The sequence below is a fragment of the Plasmodium malariae genome (genome assembly GCF_900090045.1).
Source record: "Plasmodium malariae genome assembly, chromosome: 10".
Classification (NCBI taxonomy): domain Eukaryota; phylum Apicomplexa; class Aconoidasida; order Haemosporida; family Plasmodiidae; genus Plasmodium; species Plasmodium malariae.
This window is the reverse complement of record NC_041784.1, coordinates 1,677,859-1,696,293: the sequence shown is the minus strand read 5'-3', so window position 1 is coordinate 1,696,293 and position 18,435 is coordinate 1,677,859. Positions and strand designations below refer to the sequence as shown.

General features: G+C 24.9%; 5 protein-coding genes across 5 annotated transcripts; 1 reads left to right on the top strand and 4 right to left on the bottom strand.

Annotated features, from left to right (window-relative positions):
- Nucleotides 1-311: 311 nt before the first annotated feature.
- On the bottom strand, nt 312-2,954 carry MRScyt (methionine--tRNA ligase, putative; the record flags this gene model as incomplete). The annotated part of the gene is made up of 1 exon (XM_029005669.1): nt 312-2,954. The coding sequence occupies one exon, from the start codon at nt 2,952-2,954 to the stop codon at nt 312-314; it is 2,643 nt and encodes an 880-aa protein (XP_028862235.1).
- A 1,300-nt stretch (nt 2,955-4,254) lies between these two features.
- PmUG01_10046000 (conserved Plasmodium protein, unknown function) lies at nt 4,255-6,981 on the bottom strand (the record flags this gene model as incomplete). Its single annotated transcript, XM_029005668.1, has 12 exons — nt 4,255-4,293; nt 4,415-4,487; nt 4,773-4,865; nt 4,979-5,091; nt 5,217-5,264; nt 5,373-5,419; nt 5,560-5,623; nt 5,750-5,837; nt 6,036-6,169; nt 6,395-6,539; nt 6,641-6,748; nt 6,932-6,981. 12 exons carry the CDS (start codon nt 6,979-6,981, stop codon nt 4,255-4,257), a joined length of 1,002 nt encoding a protein of 333 aa, XP_028862234.1.
- An 856-nt stretch (nt 6,982-7,837) lies between these two features.
- Nucleotides 7,838-8,374, bottom strand: PmUG01_10045900 (ADP-ribosylation factor, putative; the record flags this gene model as incomplete). Its single annotated transcript, XM_029005667.1, has 1 exon — nt 7,838-8,374. The coding sequence occupies one exon, from the start codon at nt 8,372-8,374 to the stop codon at nt 7,838-7,840; it is 537 nt and encodes a 178-aa protein (XP_028862233.1).
- A 1,158-nt stretch (nt 8,375-9,532) lies between these two features.
- PmUG01_10045800 (translation initiation factor IF-3, putative) lies at nt 9,533-10,471 on the top strand (the record flags this gene model as incomplete). Its single annotated transcript, XM_029005665.1, has 1 exon — nt 9,533-10,471. The coding sequence occupies one exon, from the start codon at nt 9,533-9,535 to the stop codon at nt 10,469-10,471; it is 939 nt and encodes a 312-aa protein (XP_028862232.1).
- A 906-nt stretch (nt 10,472-11,377) lies between these two features.
- PmUG01_10045700 (conserved Plasmodium protein, unknown function) lies at nt 11,378-17,495 on the bottom strand (the record flags this gene model as incomplete). The annotated part of the gene is made up of 8 exons (XM_029005664.1): nt 11,378-11,509; nt 11,698-11,845; nt 12,045-12,101; nt 12,232-12,334; nt 12,431-12,483; nt 12,641-12,727; nt 12,984-17,091; nt 17,456-17,495. 8 exons carry the CDS (start codon nt 17,493-17,495, stop codon nt 11,378-11,380), a joined length of 4,728 nt encoding a protein of 1,575 aa, XP_028862231.1.
- Between the last annotated feature and the right edge of the window lie 940 nt (nt 17,496-18,435).

The following is an 18,435-nucleotide window of genomic DNA, read 5'->3' as shown; positions in this document are numbered from 1 at the left end:
TATATATATATATATATATACGTATAACATATGAATATAAATTTACCTGTCTAAACATACTGTTTTCTAACTTTTAGAGGCTAACTTAAAATAGGTCAATTATTCAAATCAGTAGTTATCTAATTTGGGGAGAATTATGTATACAAATGCACAGCAGAAAAATTTAATGGATGTATAAATATGTGCGGGAAACGTAAACTTAAATATATATATATATATATAGGTATAGTACGTGTGCGCATAGGTATACAAATATCTACACGAGCGTGCACATGCATGCCAATATGTCCCCACAGGGGCGCTTTGAAAAATTAAAAAAATTTTAGCGGCCCGTTCTTCTGTGTGGCGTGATAAAAGGGCTTACCATCAGGTGATGCAAAAACCATTGGTATTGTTTTCTCAAAAAAACAATTACTATTAATAATAGATAATTCTAAGGAGTTTACTTCTTTCTTAGTTAAATTGTCCCTTTGCTTTACAAGTGTCTTATAATTTTTGGCATTTACTAGTGTACCAGTAGGAATATTTTCCTGGGGAGAAAACGAGAAAAGTTCATTATGAACATGCGGAATAATAGCACTAACAGTAACATTATTTATGGTAATTGGTTTAATATTAAGTACTGCAACGGTTAAGGTATTAACAAAATTTGGTTGGTAGGGTTGATACAAAACAGCGGGATATTTTTCATGATCCACTTCTATCTCACATACGGTTGCTTTCAGTAATTCTTCATTTTTTATAATATTAGTAATTTTACAAACTCTCATAATAACCTTCTGAATTTTTATTTTTGCACTTTCCACTTCAAATTTTTTAAATAAAATATGATCATTATTTATGAGAACCCCTTCTTGTAAATTATTTAACCATGGATTCAAATCAACAATACATTTTTTGGGTGCATTTAATTTTTTAAATATTTGTGAAGAAATTGATGGTACTATAATATCTAAATAATGTGCAATAAAATAAATAGATTCTAACATTATTCTTATAATATGTAACTTTTTATTTTTATCTTCATCTTTGTATTTCCATGGAGCTAAATCCGTGAGATATTTGTTCAAATCTTTGCACACATTAACTGTTTTCTCACAACATTTCTGAACACAAAAAGATTTCATATAATATTCTACTCTGTTAATAAAATATAATAGGCTAAAGGGTAAATCAATATTATATTCTTTGAATAATGGAGGGATTTTTGAATCGTTTGATAACTGACATAAGGATAATGTCCTTTGAACTAAATTGCCAATAGTATCTGCTAAATCAGAATTACACATATCAATTAAATTGTCGATATCAAATCGTAGATCGAAACCTCTCTTAGATTCTTTTATTACATGAAAACGAAATGCATCCGAACCATAAGTATCTATAATTTCCACAGGATTAATTACATTTCCTAATGATTTGGACATTTTCTTTCCATCTGCAGCTAATACAAACCCATGAGAAAATACCCTTTTTGATAATTCAATATTAGCTGACATTAATATAGTTGGGAAAATTACAGTATGAAACCATGCAATATCTTTTCCAATTATATGAACATCTACTGGCCAATATTTTACTTTTTCTTCATTCATAAAACAACTAGAATAATAATTTAGTAATGCATCCATCCATACATACATAACATGTTTTGAATCACTTGGAACTGCAATTCCCCATGTGAATTTAGTTCTACTACAGGATAAATCTTCTAATGGTTCCTTTAATCTTTGTAATATTTCATTTCTTTTCTGCTCTGGTTGAATAAAATCAGGATTATTATGTATGTATTCTATTAATCTATCTTGATATTTTGACATTTTAAAAAAATAAGACGGTTCTTTCATTTTTTCTAATTTTACATTATTCATTAGATCCATATAATTCATTAATTTTGCTTCATTTTCTGTTACATATGTTTCTTCTCTAACATTATACCATCCTTCATATTCACCTAAATATATATCTCCATTCTTTTCACAAATATTCCATATTTCCTGAGCTATCTTTTTGTGTTCATCACGTGTTGTCCTAACATAATAATCTACATCGACATTTAAAATATTATTTAATTCTATAAATTTTAACACATTCATATCACATAATTCTTTCGGAGTCATATTATTTCTTGCTGCTTGATTTGCTATTTTCATACCATGCTCATCAGCACCTGTTGTAAAGAAGGTATCTCTTCCTATGTTTTTATGATATCTTGCAATAACATCAGCTAAAACTATTTCATATGCATGACCAATATGTGGATCCCCGTTAACATAATTAATAGCAGTTGTAATATAAAATTTCTCATTTTTTATATATGCATTCATATTTTTTTCATGAATTTTTGAAATAAATAAATTGTATATATTTTTAAATTTATATATATTTTCCACGTTTTTTATAACTTTTTGTATATCAGTTAAATTATTTAATTTTTCAATGTAATTACTAATATTCACCCAGCTTTCTTTGCATATTTCAATATTTGAATGTTTCAATGATGTGTATACAAAAACATCCGCAAGGGATGGCTTATTTTCCCCATCGTCGCTACCATTTCCGCTACATATAAAATCTTTATTTTTATTTTCAGTTAAATAGAGCTCCAACTCATCTAAACTTTCAATAATATTATTTTTATTTAAAACTTCAATATTCTTTTCCAATAGTTCACTCCATTCGACCCATGTTAAATATAAACGAAGTTTCTCATCTACACTTTTCTTATTTTCATTTCGTAATCGATGGAATAAAAAACATATTGCTTTTGTAGAACTAATAAAGTTGTTCTCATATAAAAGTAATGGCTTTTTATTTATTATTAAACTTTTTTCAACATCAAAACTCCTCGTATAAAAAAAGTCATCACACAGTTCAACACAGAAGTTATATATGTGCGCAGCAAGCATGCATTTTACTGTGTTTGAAAAATATTTATGCGGGTACAATATCATATTTCATTAATTAATATAAGTATTATCCTCTCTTTTTTAAATAAAATAAAGGCAAAAAAAAAATTTTTTTTAAAAAATTCAATTTTGTTATAAAATTTTAGTTCATGGGAAAATAAGGTATTTGTAAAATTGTAAAAAATCTTGCTAATACCTTCGAAAATTACAAAAAGTGGTGAAAAATTGGAAAAAAAAAGGTAAAAAATATATAGCAAATGTTAAAAAATAAAAAAAAGGATAATTAAACCATTTAATGAACAACTGGATGAACAGATGGATGAACAACTCGATGAACCATTGGATGAACTATTGGATGAACAGATGGATGAACAATTTGGTGAACAATCGAATAAATAATTAACTGCATAAATAAATGACTATATATATATTAATAAAATCAATTCTCTCGCCTGAAAAAAATTAGTAAAAGTTATATTAGTAATAATGATAAAGTTAAATTTTTCCATAAATTATTTTTTCATTTAGTTATATATATATATATATATATTACGTATATATATAATATTCATACTAAAGGAAAAATTCTGAATAATAATAATTATTCGTGCTTGGTTTAATGCATACACTTATTTCTGTCATATATATACTGCGAAAATTTATGTTTAATTATATACCTTTTTAATTATTTGTATTAAAAATGTAATAATAATGAAATGTACGTTTCGATTTGAACTATTTTAATACTCGTTTGTTATATATCTATATATACACATATATATATATATAATATAATATATATATATTTTTTTTTTTTTTTTTAAATTCTACAAATTTGAAAGGGCTTTATAAATATACAACATAAGATTGAAGTAAAAATCATACTGCATATACCAAGAGCTATTTTTTTATTTTTTAATCTCGATATGTACGTACGAATATCCATATATATAATGAATATATATACAAAAGCATACATCAGAATATAAATATATATATATAATATTGCAAGTGAAAAATATGGCATCCTTTTGGTATACTTAAAATTTTTTTTTTTTTAATACGGTTTAATAAGCTTATTTTGAAAAAATAGTAGATCAAAAACGAGACAGAAAAAGAAACTGTTTCAAATGATTTGCCTTTTTATAATTTATCTTTTTTTATTTATTTTCAAAAATAACTAAAACGCGATAAAATAACAAAAATGTGATAAAACTACAAAATATATTATAAAATTAGAATTGTATGTTATTTTAAAAATTTTTATTAAGTAAATTATATGTATTTTTTTTAATATATAATAAAAAAAAATTTGGGAAATAAAAAAAAAAATTTTTCTTTTTTTTTATTCTTCTTTAAAGTAAATATTAATGTATTCCAGCGCCTACAAAATACAAGATTAAAATTTTAAATATTTAATTTTTATTAAATTTCTTTATGTTTATCTTTCTATTTTTATTTTACTTTTTTTTTTTTTTTTTTCTATATATTCATTTAATCCCTACGGTAACAGCATCTTTATTATCCTTCATATTTTTTAACACATTTTTAAATTCTACTGAAAATGGGCTGCAGTGACTATAACGGGGAAAGAAAAGTATTGTACTGACGATGATCATATCATAATATTAAGATATGCATAAATACTTATAGTTTGTAAATACATATACAGGAACGCATACATTTATACATACGAATATACACATAATTATATACTCATATATATATACAGGCATGTACCCACACATATACACACACATATTAACTAATATATCCACTCGTATATACACTCATATATTTGTGAATAATTCAATATATACATGTATATATAGAACTAGTATGGATAAAATATACTGAATGTACCATTCAGGTATTTGGTTGTACAAGCAAGATAATTTTAAAATATCCAACCAATTATTGCATTCCTCAACATCCATTAGGGAATGATTTGATTTCCTAAAAATAGTTTTTATGTAATAATCTTGTTATTAACTACTACAAAAATAGTTAAATTATATTATTTTTTTTTTTTTTTCTTCTTTTTTCTTTTTTCCTTTAATAAATATTACGAAAGAATTTTTTTTAAATCAAAGTAAATATTTGCCCATGCAAATAAAGTCAAACTTTTGGAAGATAATTTCACAGAAGTCCTATTTTTAATTAATTCATTTATTAGTCGTATCTGGGGGTTAAAAAAATAAAATAATATAAAAATGGAAACATAATTAAATCGTATATAAGAATATATTTGAGCACAAAAAATTTTTTACGCCTTTTTTATTTTTTTTTATCTATTAAAGTTATAACAATTATGCGTTGTATATTTCCTTCGTAAGAATCCAATAAGTTTGAGTTCTAAATTAAAAATTAAAAAAAAGGGGACAATGGAAAAAAGGATATATATTCAAATATTTGTAAAATAATATTAAAGATAACTTCATTTAAATTGTGAATATTAACTACCTCTCGTTCGTCCTTCTTCGCGTTGTGGTAATAATATAAATTATGTTCTGCATAAAAAACAAAGGTTTACACATGCATATGTATGTATTTATGTGTATATACATATATATATATATATATGTCTGCGCTCATAATAGGCATTGTAGGAAATAATATCATCGAAGCCGGTAGTCCAGAAATAGATAACCTAGTAGCAAATTGTGAACTTCGTTTGTTAGATAAATAGACATATTGTACGAATCATCATATATCTTGGAAGAAAAAAGGAAAATAAATCATTTGTATATTCATGAATATATCATCTATTGTTGTTATAAATGGTGTAAAAATTATTCGTAATTGTAATATATAAAATCATTATTTTTATTTTTTTTAACTATCATAGACTCTTCAATAGAATTATTTTTCAGCAAGAGCATGGACTTTATTGTTATAGCGTAAAAAGAGCTCTCTAATTTGATTTGACTAATGCAAAAAAAAAAAAAAAAAATAAATAATATAAAATAAAGCAAAATTAAGCAACAAAAGTAAAATATGATATAATAAAATACAATAAAAAATCAAACATATGCATGATCTTCGTATATGTTATGAGTATAGTTCTTATAAACTTTTCTTTTTTTTTTTTTTTTTATATATATTCTTTTTGTAAAGTGGTATAACTTATTCTGCCTAATAAAAGAAAAAATTTCTCTAACATCATAGAACTTTTTCTTGTTTAAAAACTCTTCCATACATAATAAAATATATTTGTTAGAAGGGGGACACAATAACCATCCATTAAAATATTTTAAAAGCTTCAAACGAGGAAAAAAAAAGAAAGAAAAAGCACTTATTAATGGAGAGATAAACATTAAAAGAAATATTGATTTGTAAAATAACTTATCGTAAAATAAAAAAAATAAAATAATAAATAATAATAATAATAATGATAATAATAAATAAATTGTATTTCCAACTTATTTATTTTATTCCTTTAGTCTTATATAAGATTTTTCTTTTTATTCATAATGTATGAGTACATCTTTTGCTTCGTTAAGTTGATTAGTCCTCAAAATGAAAATAAAAAACATATTAACATCTTGCTGAGTATTTAAGTTTCTCCCAAAATTGTAATAGATGTTTAATAAATGCAAAGACAATTTGTAGTCCTCTTCTGTCTTAGATCTGAAAAAAATATTTAAATTAAAATAATTTTTATCTTCTTGTAATGGTATTTTATATTTTTTGTTTTATATTTATGTTTGATAGGTATAAAATCTATCTACAATTTAAAAACTTCAAATAAATCGTCCATTCTTAGTTTGTGCAACTGATTCTTTTTTGCATAGTTTTCCAATATATCTATTTTTGATTTAATCAGTGAGGTGTTAAAACTGTTAAAAAAAAAAAAAAAAAGAGCATTTACAGAAATATATATAAAAAAAAAAAGAAATAAGTATTCAACATACATTTTCATATTGAAAAGAAAATTTTCATATTTAATTACAATGCATTTTTATCAGTAACTATACTTATTTCCAATAATTCTATAATTATTTCACAGTGTGTAATATTACTATCTTGCACTTCGTGGTAAAAAGGCAGGCCTTAGTCGGTTTGTTTTCATGATGTTACTTGTATATTAACGAAGAAGCACAAAAAAAAAAAAGAAAAAAACAAAAACAAAGTAACAAACAAAAAAGTATGCAAACAAACAAGAAAGAAGATAGACGAAAAAGGAAAAATGAGGACTAACGACGAAAGAGCAATAATACTCCCTTATTAACGAATGTGAAAAATATTCATACAAAACAGCACTGCTTCATATTCATTAATATGTGTTATTATAACATGAAATTATTTAATATGAAACAAATGTAATACAATTATTTTTGAGGTGGTTAAAAATTTAATGAAAAAAATGTATTAATTTTACATATTTTAAATTGTTTTAAAGTTTTCTTTATATAATAAATATAACATTCAGAAATATAGAAATGCAAAAACAAATAAAATATTGTAAAATAATTGGATAATATAAATTAAAACAAGGAATCGACAAAAAAAAGAAAAAAATAAATAAAAATGAATATGCATGTATATATTGAGTTTGTATACATATAATATGCTTAGATGTATATATATACATGAATGTTGAATAAAAGTATTGAAAAGTTTATGAGAAACATAAATTGTGAATAAAAATATGCACAAATATATATATGTATATATAATGTTTATCCCATATAACAAATGTTGATAAAATATATTAAATGTATGTATACGTTTTTACTAATACATATGATTAGTGATTTAAAAATTCAAAATAATATATTGATAAATACAAATTCAAATTTGACTAAATGCATACAAAATGTGTATATTTATTTGTGTGCGCATAATTGGTTATTACATCTCTTTGATTTATGTTTGCTCGTAAATCTCTTCAACAATTATGTTTTTTTCTTTTTTTTCAAAAAAAATTATTTCATATTGTTTACCATCCAATCTAGGGCCTCTGTAATACCCAGATTTTTAGTAGCGCTTGTACTAAAGATGGCCCATTGCCTATCTCTTATTGATGTCAAATTTAAATCTTTTGATATTTGAGAAATGGAAAGACAATCTTTTACATCTTGTTTATTAGCAAAAATAACTAATAAAACTCCTTCTAAATCAGGTTCCTTTAATATCATATTAATTTCATATTTGGTACTAATTAATCTTTCACCATCTGAACTATCAATAACATAAATAATTGCATTTGTATTTTTATAGTAACACCTCCAGTAAGGTCTAATAGATGACTGTCCTCCCAAATCCCATACTTGTAATTTTAAATTTTTGTAATTTACTGTTTCTACATTAAAACCAATTGTAGGTATTGTCTGAACAATTTCACCTAATTGTAATCTATTCAATATAGTTGTTTTACCAGCATTATCTAAACCTAATATTAATATCCTTATTTCTTTATTCGAAAATAAACGAGAAAATACTGAGGAAAATAATATTCCCATTTTATATATATATATATATATGCCGCACTCTTTCCCTGTAAAATAGGTACTCTGATAGATATTTACATATATGCGCATATACACACATATATATAAATAAATATATATATTGCGTATCCTAAGATGTCATTAATTTTTCTCCCCACACACACTTCAAATTCTTCACTCTTCTTTTTTTTTTTACTCTTCTTTATTAGCTTCGTAAATTGTTCATAATTTTTTTTTTTTGCAAAAAAGTTGAAATTACACACACTAAACATGCGTTTTTACGCGAACAATAAAATTCATTTTTATTAATACATTATTGTTCTCATTCATTGGACATAATATTTTCGAAATTGTTAACAATTATTAGAGTTAATCCTGTATTATGTTATATAGTGTGCTTTTTATTGATGTAATATATTTATGCTTAATGCATTTCACTGCGCTATATAGTATATTCTTAGTTCTCTGACTTTGTTACTGTGCTATTGTGTAATTATGATTATCCTAGTTCAGTCTAACGATTAATTGGGGAATTATTTCATGCATTTCTCGTATATCATGCATTTCATATATTTCATGTAATTCATGTATATCATGTATATCATATATTTTATGTATTTTGCTTATTTTTTTTTTTTTTTTGTCCCTGTTTTCCTTTTTTTTATCACGATCTTACAATTTTGCCATTATATAAATTTACAAAACTTATATTTTTGCTTTAAAAATGAAACAGCATAAACAGTGGCATAATGCATAAAACAAATTCCTTTCCTTTCGTTACATTTCGTTAATTTTTTTTTTTTTTTTTTTTTTTTTTTTTGTTACTACTATCATATACGTATTATTATTGACTATATGTGCAAAATTTGTTGAAGTATATTTTTTTTGTTCTTTCTTCTTTCCTATGTTTAAAGGAAATTATAATTTTTTTCTTTACGGGAATACAGCTACGTGAGAATTCATTTTTAAACATGAATTCTTTACATTTTATCTAATTAAGGATATAATAATTTTTAATAAATGGTAAAAAGGTATGTAAACAATTAAATTTTTTTTTTTTTTTTTTTTTTTTGTTTATAAAAAATAATATGAATAAACTTTTGCTAAATAAAAAAAAAATTATTTTATTTCCTAATAATAATACAAGAATCAGTTACACATTTTTTCTGCATGTTGTTTTATTCATATTTTATAAGTAAGTCTTTTTTTATAAAGGAATATTATTTGAGAACGAAATTACACGGTTTAGGAAAAATTAATTATGAGAGATGCGTGTATTATCATATAACAAAACAGGCCTTATATATTTTTTTAGAAAATAAATATGTGCGATATGTGAGTAATAATACGTATGAGAGGGTTCCTAAAAAGGAGGTAACTGCGTATAAATCCATTGAAAGGGTTGAACCGAAAGAGGTACAACAACATCAGCAGAGGCAGGAACAGGAACAGGAACACATTATAAAACAATCGGGAATAACAAAAAAGGAAACAAACAAATCGGGAATACTCAAAGGGGAAGAAGTGAGGTCTAGTAAGGGTAAAAACGATGAAATGACTTTAGAAGATATCAAATCGAGGGTTAAGGAAAGGATAGTGCCTACATGTATTGAAGTAGATAAAGTATGCAATATAATGAACAAAGAAGGAAGTATAAACTCAATTATTTACAAAAAGAATTATCCTTATTATAACATAGATCCATCGGTTAAAACAAAAAAAATTCAAATATATTATAATTGTGAAATGTTTGATATGGATAGAAAAATTAATAAAATAAAAAAGTTTTTATTAAATGGTAGCCCAGTCGACATTCTCTTAATTTATAACAGTGATGCCACTATTAGAAAAAAACTTAACAAAAAAAATAAGTATAGGGAAGATGAGAACAAAAAAAAGCATAGAAATTTTTCAAATTTTCAAACAAGTAATAAAATTACAAAATTTACAGAATCGCAAAAATTAAAAGACACCAAGTACTCTTTACATATATACTTCAAAATAAACTTGATATTAAATCACATAAAAAAAATTTCAAAAGTAGACGAAATATTCAGGCATATCCAAAACAGTAACAATATTATTCTAATAAAAGCCTATCCTAAGTAAAGCTTTGCGTGTCTTACGCGCCAAGGAAATTCGCTCAAGTGTAAACATGTACATATACACATGTGCATGTACATATGCATATGTAATTTCTTTCCCATATTATACCATTATATCCTGTCTTGTGAAACTTCTTCCCATCTTACCTCGGATAATATACAAAGGTGCTATTAATAGAAGTATTCGATATAATTTAAAAATACATTAGTTAAAAATAGCGCACAAGGAACATTTTGCGTCTTTTGATTTATTGTCATTTTTCCATATTATACACCCAGTTTATTATTCCTCAGTTGTAAATACATTTCTAATAAGTTGTTACTTTTATTTTAGACAAAACAATTTATTCAACATTTAAAATTATTTGATGTTTCGTTTAAATAAATACATTAAGCGTTTGACGTAACTAAAACAAAGCTGAAATGAAAAGAATTGCAACGAGGTGAAAGGACGTGAAAGAAAATTAAAAATAGGGTAAAAAAATGAAACAAAAAAAAAAAAAATAAAAATAAATAAATATGATGATTCACAAATAATGTAACACATTTTATAATTCTTTAAAAACATCCTAAGCATAAGAGAATGTTAAAATATGTGCATAAGTAAATATAAAATTAGGGTTAGCACATTTTTGTTTTCTTTTATTCTGAAATCTTATTTTATGTAAAATCAAACAAGAAATGATAGAATATCCTATGTAGATTATACAATAACAAATGTTCTGCATTAGGGGAAAGCTAACATTAGTAACACATGTACAAACATTTAGAAAAAATTAAAAAATAAAAAATGGCATGAGGTCTTATTCTGTGTACACTTCTTTACATGGAAAATACATACTTACATATGTACACATACATGTATATATGTCCATACTAGGAATCCCATGTAAAACTTTAAAAAATAAAGTTAATCATCCAAATCATGTAAATCAAATGTTTTAATAGACGCATTATTCGAGCTACTAAGATCAGCTAAGTTACATTTGCTTACGGCTGCCTTTCCATATTTCTCATACACCTCATTTAATTTTTCAAAAACCTAAAAAATAAAATAAAAAAAGGGGAATAAGTATCTCGCTACGTAACTATTCTAACACATAAGTATTTACGGGTACACATAAAATACTTGTACATATGAATAAATAACCACAGACACGCATACATATATGTATATATATATATATATATATATATATATATATATATATATATATGTGCAGCACTTACATTCGAAACATTCGAAAGCTGCCTCTTTTTTTTAAATTGCGAAAGTACGCATGTCTCCCAAGTAATTCTAACAACTTTAATTTTATCATCTGATAAGATTACAAATGGTTTTAAAAAGTACAGCAAAAATAAATTCTTAGGGCATTCACTGAAAAGGGGGGAGAAAAAAAAAAAAATAAAAATAAAATGAATAAATATATAAAACAATAACACATTATTACTTTATTGACCAAAATTAACATAATATACACGTTTATGTGTTAAAGTTATAATAAAACGGAGCAGGTAATATTCATTTTAAGTAACATATTTACAAATAAATTTTCTTATAATTTCGCTATTATTACTGTATTATTTTATCACACATATTTATAAAAATTTGCCTATCATAAAAATGATTACTCCTGAAAATGTAAAAACAAAATTAATAAATGTTGTTAGAACAATCCAAATGTTTTAAATTCTATCCTTTTTTAAACTTGATATTTTATTGATTGAATATGTTATTATTATATTTTATTTTTTTCTTTTTACTTTGCAAATGTGATTATAACTGTTTTTATTAAAGACACTTCGTCTCCACCCGTGAAGGAACGACTCTGTAGTTTGTAATTGTTTTCATTTGTTACTACTATATCTGTATATTTACGAAAAAAAAAAGGGAGAAGTAATAATATATCATTTTCAATACTTTCAACTTTGTAAGTTCATTCTTTTTTTTCATTGTATGAACCTTTTTTGTATTCTTCTACTGGTAATAACTCTCCATTCCCCTTAAAAAAATTGCTTTTAAAAAAAAATAAGAAAAAGTGAATTATAAGTTTTATTAAATTGTTATAAATAATCTATATTTTACTTCTTTTTTTGTTAAAAGTATTGTAACAATATAATTAAAAAATAAATTTTTTTTTTCTTAAACTTTTTTTTCTTTTTTTTGCAATACTATAGACGGGGGCACCCCTTTATTAAGAACAGGTAAAAATAGCTTGAGGTGTATAAGCGAATAGCTGCAACTTCATCTTTGCATAACCTGAAAAATGGGAAAAACGGTGTATATATATACACGTATGCGTACAAATATATATATTTATATACATGCTTACGTAGAAACATATATCTGCATAAAATGAGTAAGTATTTACGCGAACATGTTACATCTAAGAGTACACTTAAATGCACATACATATACTTATGACCATACTCCCATTCAGAACGATGCGATAGAAGGGAATATTTAAAATCAATGGTACCTAAGAAATATGGGAAAAAGACAATTCCTAACTAACCTGGCATCATCAGTTTTTGATACTATCCTAAAAATAATTTTTGAAACTTTTCTGCGTAACGAATAATTTAGCGTCTTAAATTCTAAAACATGAAACAAATAAGACATAAGTATTTTTTGTATTGAACAAGGAAAGAAAGATATAATTTTATCATAATTTTTTAAAATCGCTTTTTTAACTAATACATTTGAATCTCTTAAAAAATAGTAAATAAAAAAGTGGAAAAAAAATAATAATGAATCATTCGTGTAATACTTTTTAAATTTCTCTATAAATTTTATATAAACATTTTCATATTTATTAAGAAATTTTTTATAAAAGAAAAAATTTTCATTTTCCTCATTTATAAAAAAATCGCTTTCATATAAATTTGCATTGATTTGCTTTTGTATTCTTTTTATTATCTTATTATAACTTTCTGAATTTTCAAATTTATCTGTTTTTTCTTTATTTTGATTTGTTCCATTTTTCTCCGAATTTATATTGCGCTTGTCTGTCCAATTATCTTCCCTATTATCTTCCCTATTATCTTCCCCATTGTCTTCCCCACTGTCTTCCCCATTGTCTTTCCCATTGTCTTCCCTATTATCTTCCCTATTATCTTCCCCATTGTCTTCCCCACTGTCTTCCCCATTGTCTTTCCCATTGTCTTCCCTATTGTCTTCCCTATTGTCTTCCTCATTATTTTCCTTACTATCTTCCCCATTATTTTCCTTACTATCTTTCTCATTATTTTCCCTATTATCTTTCCCAATATCCTTTCTCTTAATTTCCCTCACAATTTCTATACTCTCTTTTTTCCCCCTTTTGCTCGTTTCTTTTTCCTGCTTATATGTGTCATTACAATTGTTCTTCTCTTTCTTTCTCTCGGTTAACCGGTTCGATCTGCTCTTCACATTAGTCGAAGCGCTTCTCAAACGAACTACAACTTTATCTCCCCTAATGTTGTCTGTATATGCATTCTCCTTACATTCATTGTTCAACTCGTCTTCTACTAATTTAATATTTTGTATTCGTTTCATACTATAATAAGTCGCATAATCATTGTTAAATGTGTGCATTATTTCTGTGTATTCATTTCTTTGTACATTTTTAAAATCATTTCTGTATTTTTTATTTTCTGCTTTTATGGAATGTGATAAATGGAGACTACTAGTATTTTTTCCTCTTCTCATTCTATTATCTTCCTTTCGTATAAGGTTGTTCAATTTTTCTTGTTCCTTATTTAACTTTTCAACATTAATTTTTAAAAATTTTGCGTCGAATAAATTATGTAAAATATCATAAAATAAGGATGCTATAATTTTCCTTATAAAATAATACGGGTATGTACATATGAAAAAAAAAACATGCGAAAAGAATCTAAAGAAATATTCTCTAAAGATTAAAATTAACATGGGTATATGTAGTGCTGAAATATATACTGCATTTATATTATGTGAGACAATAATATTATTTGGCGTGTCAAAAAAAAATTTTTTTTTTATGGAATCAAAATCAATGGCTCCAATGTTGTATATATCATTGTCATCATCATTATTATCATAGTTAATAGGATCATTATTTCCCTTTTTATTTTTATTCTCCTCTTTCTTTTTTTTTAAAAAAATTTTACCATATATCATACTGCTTTTAATTAACTCCAACTCGTTATAATAACATCCTTTTATTAAATTTATATCGATTGTTTTGTCATGGTTAAATGTGTTATCTATATCAGTTAAGTCATTTTCATTTAAATGAACAAATTCGTTTCTCCTACTTTCCCCCTCCATGTATCCAACATTTTTTCCATCCACACCTTTCTTTTCTTCTTTCTGTTCCTCTTCCTCGGTTTCTACTCTTTTTACCGAGTGATAATTATCAATTCTTCCGTAACGGTCGTCATTGCCGTGTATTTGAAAAAATTGACTTATGCTTACACAAAAATGAGTATTATTAATTATAAGATCATTGATTAAATTATTATTGAAAAAAATTGACGAAGACGACAACATACCGTTTGATGATGCTGAAATTGACGGAAGCATAGAAGTTGAGTAAGACGTCTCTAACAATGCAGATGAAGAGGGAATTAATAATGTTCCCCCCTCTTCCACTTTTTCATTAATCTTAATAATTCCATTATTATTTATATCCTTTTCTTCCAATACTTCTTGAGGTTTTTCATAATATCCATTTATTATATTATATTCATTGTGTTCTATACATATGTCACCTGCACCTTCAATTAATATACTCGAAGAACTATTTGGTTCATTACCCGATGAAGATGAATAATGAACATCCTTTTCTTTCTCATTTTCTTCCCCTTTCACGTATGTTTCCCCTTTTGCCTTCTTCATTATTTCTACTCTATCCATCACTTTTACATCCCCTTCCTTTATCTCAAAGCACCCCTCACTGGTCACTACCGCTACACCTTCACCTTCACTTTTAGATGGGTATATAAGGGCATTTTCCTCCGTCGCTATTTCCCCAGAACTTTTGCTTCTTTCCTCTTTAATACTGGAGTTACAAGTTATCATATCATGATTTAATCCATTCGACTGTGTCGTAATTTTCCCATTTAGTTTTACATTTGCTTCTTCACTTTTATTCTCATCCTGTAAATGTTCGTGCAAATTGTTAATTTCATAATTTCTTTTAATCAATAAATCACCCTCTATTATTATATCTTCCCTTTCCAATAAATTATCATTTATACTCGAACATCTTTTTTCCCCTTTTTGTGGTACAACAGAATGATTTTCATTAGTAGTAGTACTACAACTACTACTCCGTACTTCTTTTTCTATTCTCATTATGTTCATATTTATCAATTCGTCCACTATTAGCCCTTCCTTATCCTCTTTTGTATATGCAATGTCTTCCTTTATAGAACGAAAGGAAGGGTGAAATTCTCTTGATGGTTTTGAAACGAGATTAGCAAGACCAATAAGGGATTCAGAAATAGTCGTACGATCTATGTTATTTTTATCAACTTCAAACCCTTCTTGATTAACATCTTCAATTGGTGCTACTATATCTTTTTCTATACCTTCGTTTGTTTCTGCCCCTTCTATGTAGGTATTTTCATCCTTTGTTATATTCAGAAAAAAATAATTGTTCTTTTTTTTTGCCGTTTCGTTTAAGTAATTTAATGTAAACAGATGAGACGAGAAAACATTGTTAAAAAAGAAAATAATTTTGTGGACATAAAACGGGTGTATTAAATTAATATCCTCAAAAATGCATATAAAAAATAGTAAGTTTATTAAGGAATAATAAAAAATATACAAATTTCCATTTCTTAAAAAATTATTAAACAATGGTACAAAGAAATTAAAAAATAACGTTTTCGAATATAAAGAAGAGATATGAGCACAATTATAAATATTTATTATTTTAATTATATCATTTTCATCATTACACATATTTTTAAAAATAAGAAAAATTCTTGATAAATCTTCTTCTTTTAACATTTTACAAATATTATAAAAATAAGAAGAGGTGTATATTTTAATTTCTTCATCTTTTTTCTTAAAAAAATATTCAGTATATGGAATTAAAAAACTGAATATTATGTCTCTCTCAAATATATGACATATCTTAATTAATAAAATAAAACCAATTGCTTTATACTCTTCATTTGTTATAAGAGATAATATAAATGGGAATATAATATTCTTTCTATATTTTGAATTAATATGAGTAGATAATATTAATAACGATTTCATTACATTTCCTATGATACTTTTATTATCATAACTTTTTATAAATTTATCAAGAATTGGAAATATCAATTTTATTATGTCTTCACAACCATCACTGTCATTATTATTTTGTAAAAGGTATGCACATAAGTCTCCTATTTTATTACATATTTCATTTTTTATTTCTATGTTATTATCATCACTTAATTTTACTATTAATGGGTAAATATATTTCTTAAAATTCTCGTAATTTATATTATTTAGTAATTTCATTAAATCTTTCATAAATATTATCTTTCGGCATTTTAAATTACTGCTACCAAACAAAACTGCCTTCTCTAGTGGACTTATATTTTCATCAATTTCTTCATTAATGTTTTCTATATTCAGTTTAAAGAGGGTAAATGTCAGACCTGAGAAAAAATCAAGCCCATACGCAAAGGCAAAAAGAAATTTTTTTTTTTTTTATACATGCACGTGCATACATACATTAACATTATGTCAAAATAATTAACTTTTAATAGATAAAATGAAACTTATATGTTTAATTTTTAAAAGATATCACGCACATACGTACATACATACATATACGTGTAAATATATCGATAAACGTATGGAAAACGACGTTTTCTAGATGTATTTCTCATATGTTGTTATGTATTTTTATAAATTCTGTCCATGTCTAGTTCCTCTTATCATAAAATTCTTTTTTTTCTTTTTTTTTTTCATTTTTCATTTATCTTTTTTTTATTACTAAAAAAACATAAATAGTATTACCTGTTAACTTTGAAAAAATTCCATTATTTTGATTTACCATTTTTCTGTACTTGCTTATTATTGCAAAAGTTTAATTTCTTTCAAAAAGAAAATTCAAAGAAAGCTAAGAGAAATAAAATAACTGTTCAATATTTTCATTGTTATTTTTAAAGTCATTTCTAATGATATAAATTCCAGATATCTGATTGGAATACAAAATATCAGTGCTTGCTTCAGACGTTTTTAATTTGATAATATGTATACACCCCTATTAAATTATTTGGCGAACTGCTCTTTCTTTGATTGAACCAATTTAAGGAATGGAAAATATTAAAATGGAGCTATGGACTAAGGTCTCACACACATCCACGAGCATATATGCACATGTTTATTTACATACATACATAAAAACACACGCACATACATACATATATACATACATATATACATACATATATACATACATATATATATACATATATACATACATACATATATACATACATATATACATACATATATACATACATATATACATACATACATACATACATATATACATACATACATATATACATACATATATACATACATACATATATACATACATATATACATACATATATACATACATATATACATATATGTATGTTTATTTTCTGGACTCCTATTTATGTTACTGTCATTTCACTTCAAAAAATGAAGACGATTAAATGTTTGCTTAAACTCCTTTACAGATATATAATGACAATTCCTTTGAATGTGAGTCTTACTTATTGGTTTATTCTTTCTCAAAATACAAACTGTTTTTAATATTATTTTATTAACATATGTACGTATATACACGATAACATGTGCTGCTTTTATTTCGCCTTTTCAAAAAAAATGGGAAAGAAATCATTCCGAAAAAGATACACATGGATACGCCCTTACGAACATATAAAAAATGTATTTACACTAATGTGCGTGAATATATATGTATATCTTTTCATAAATATGAG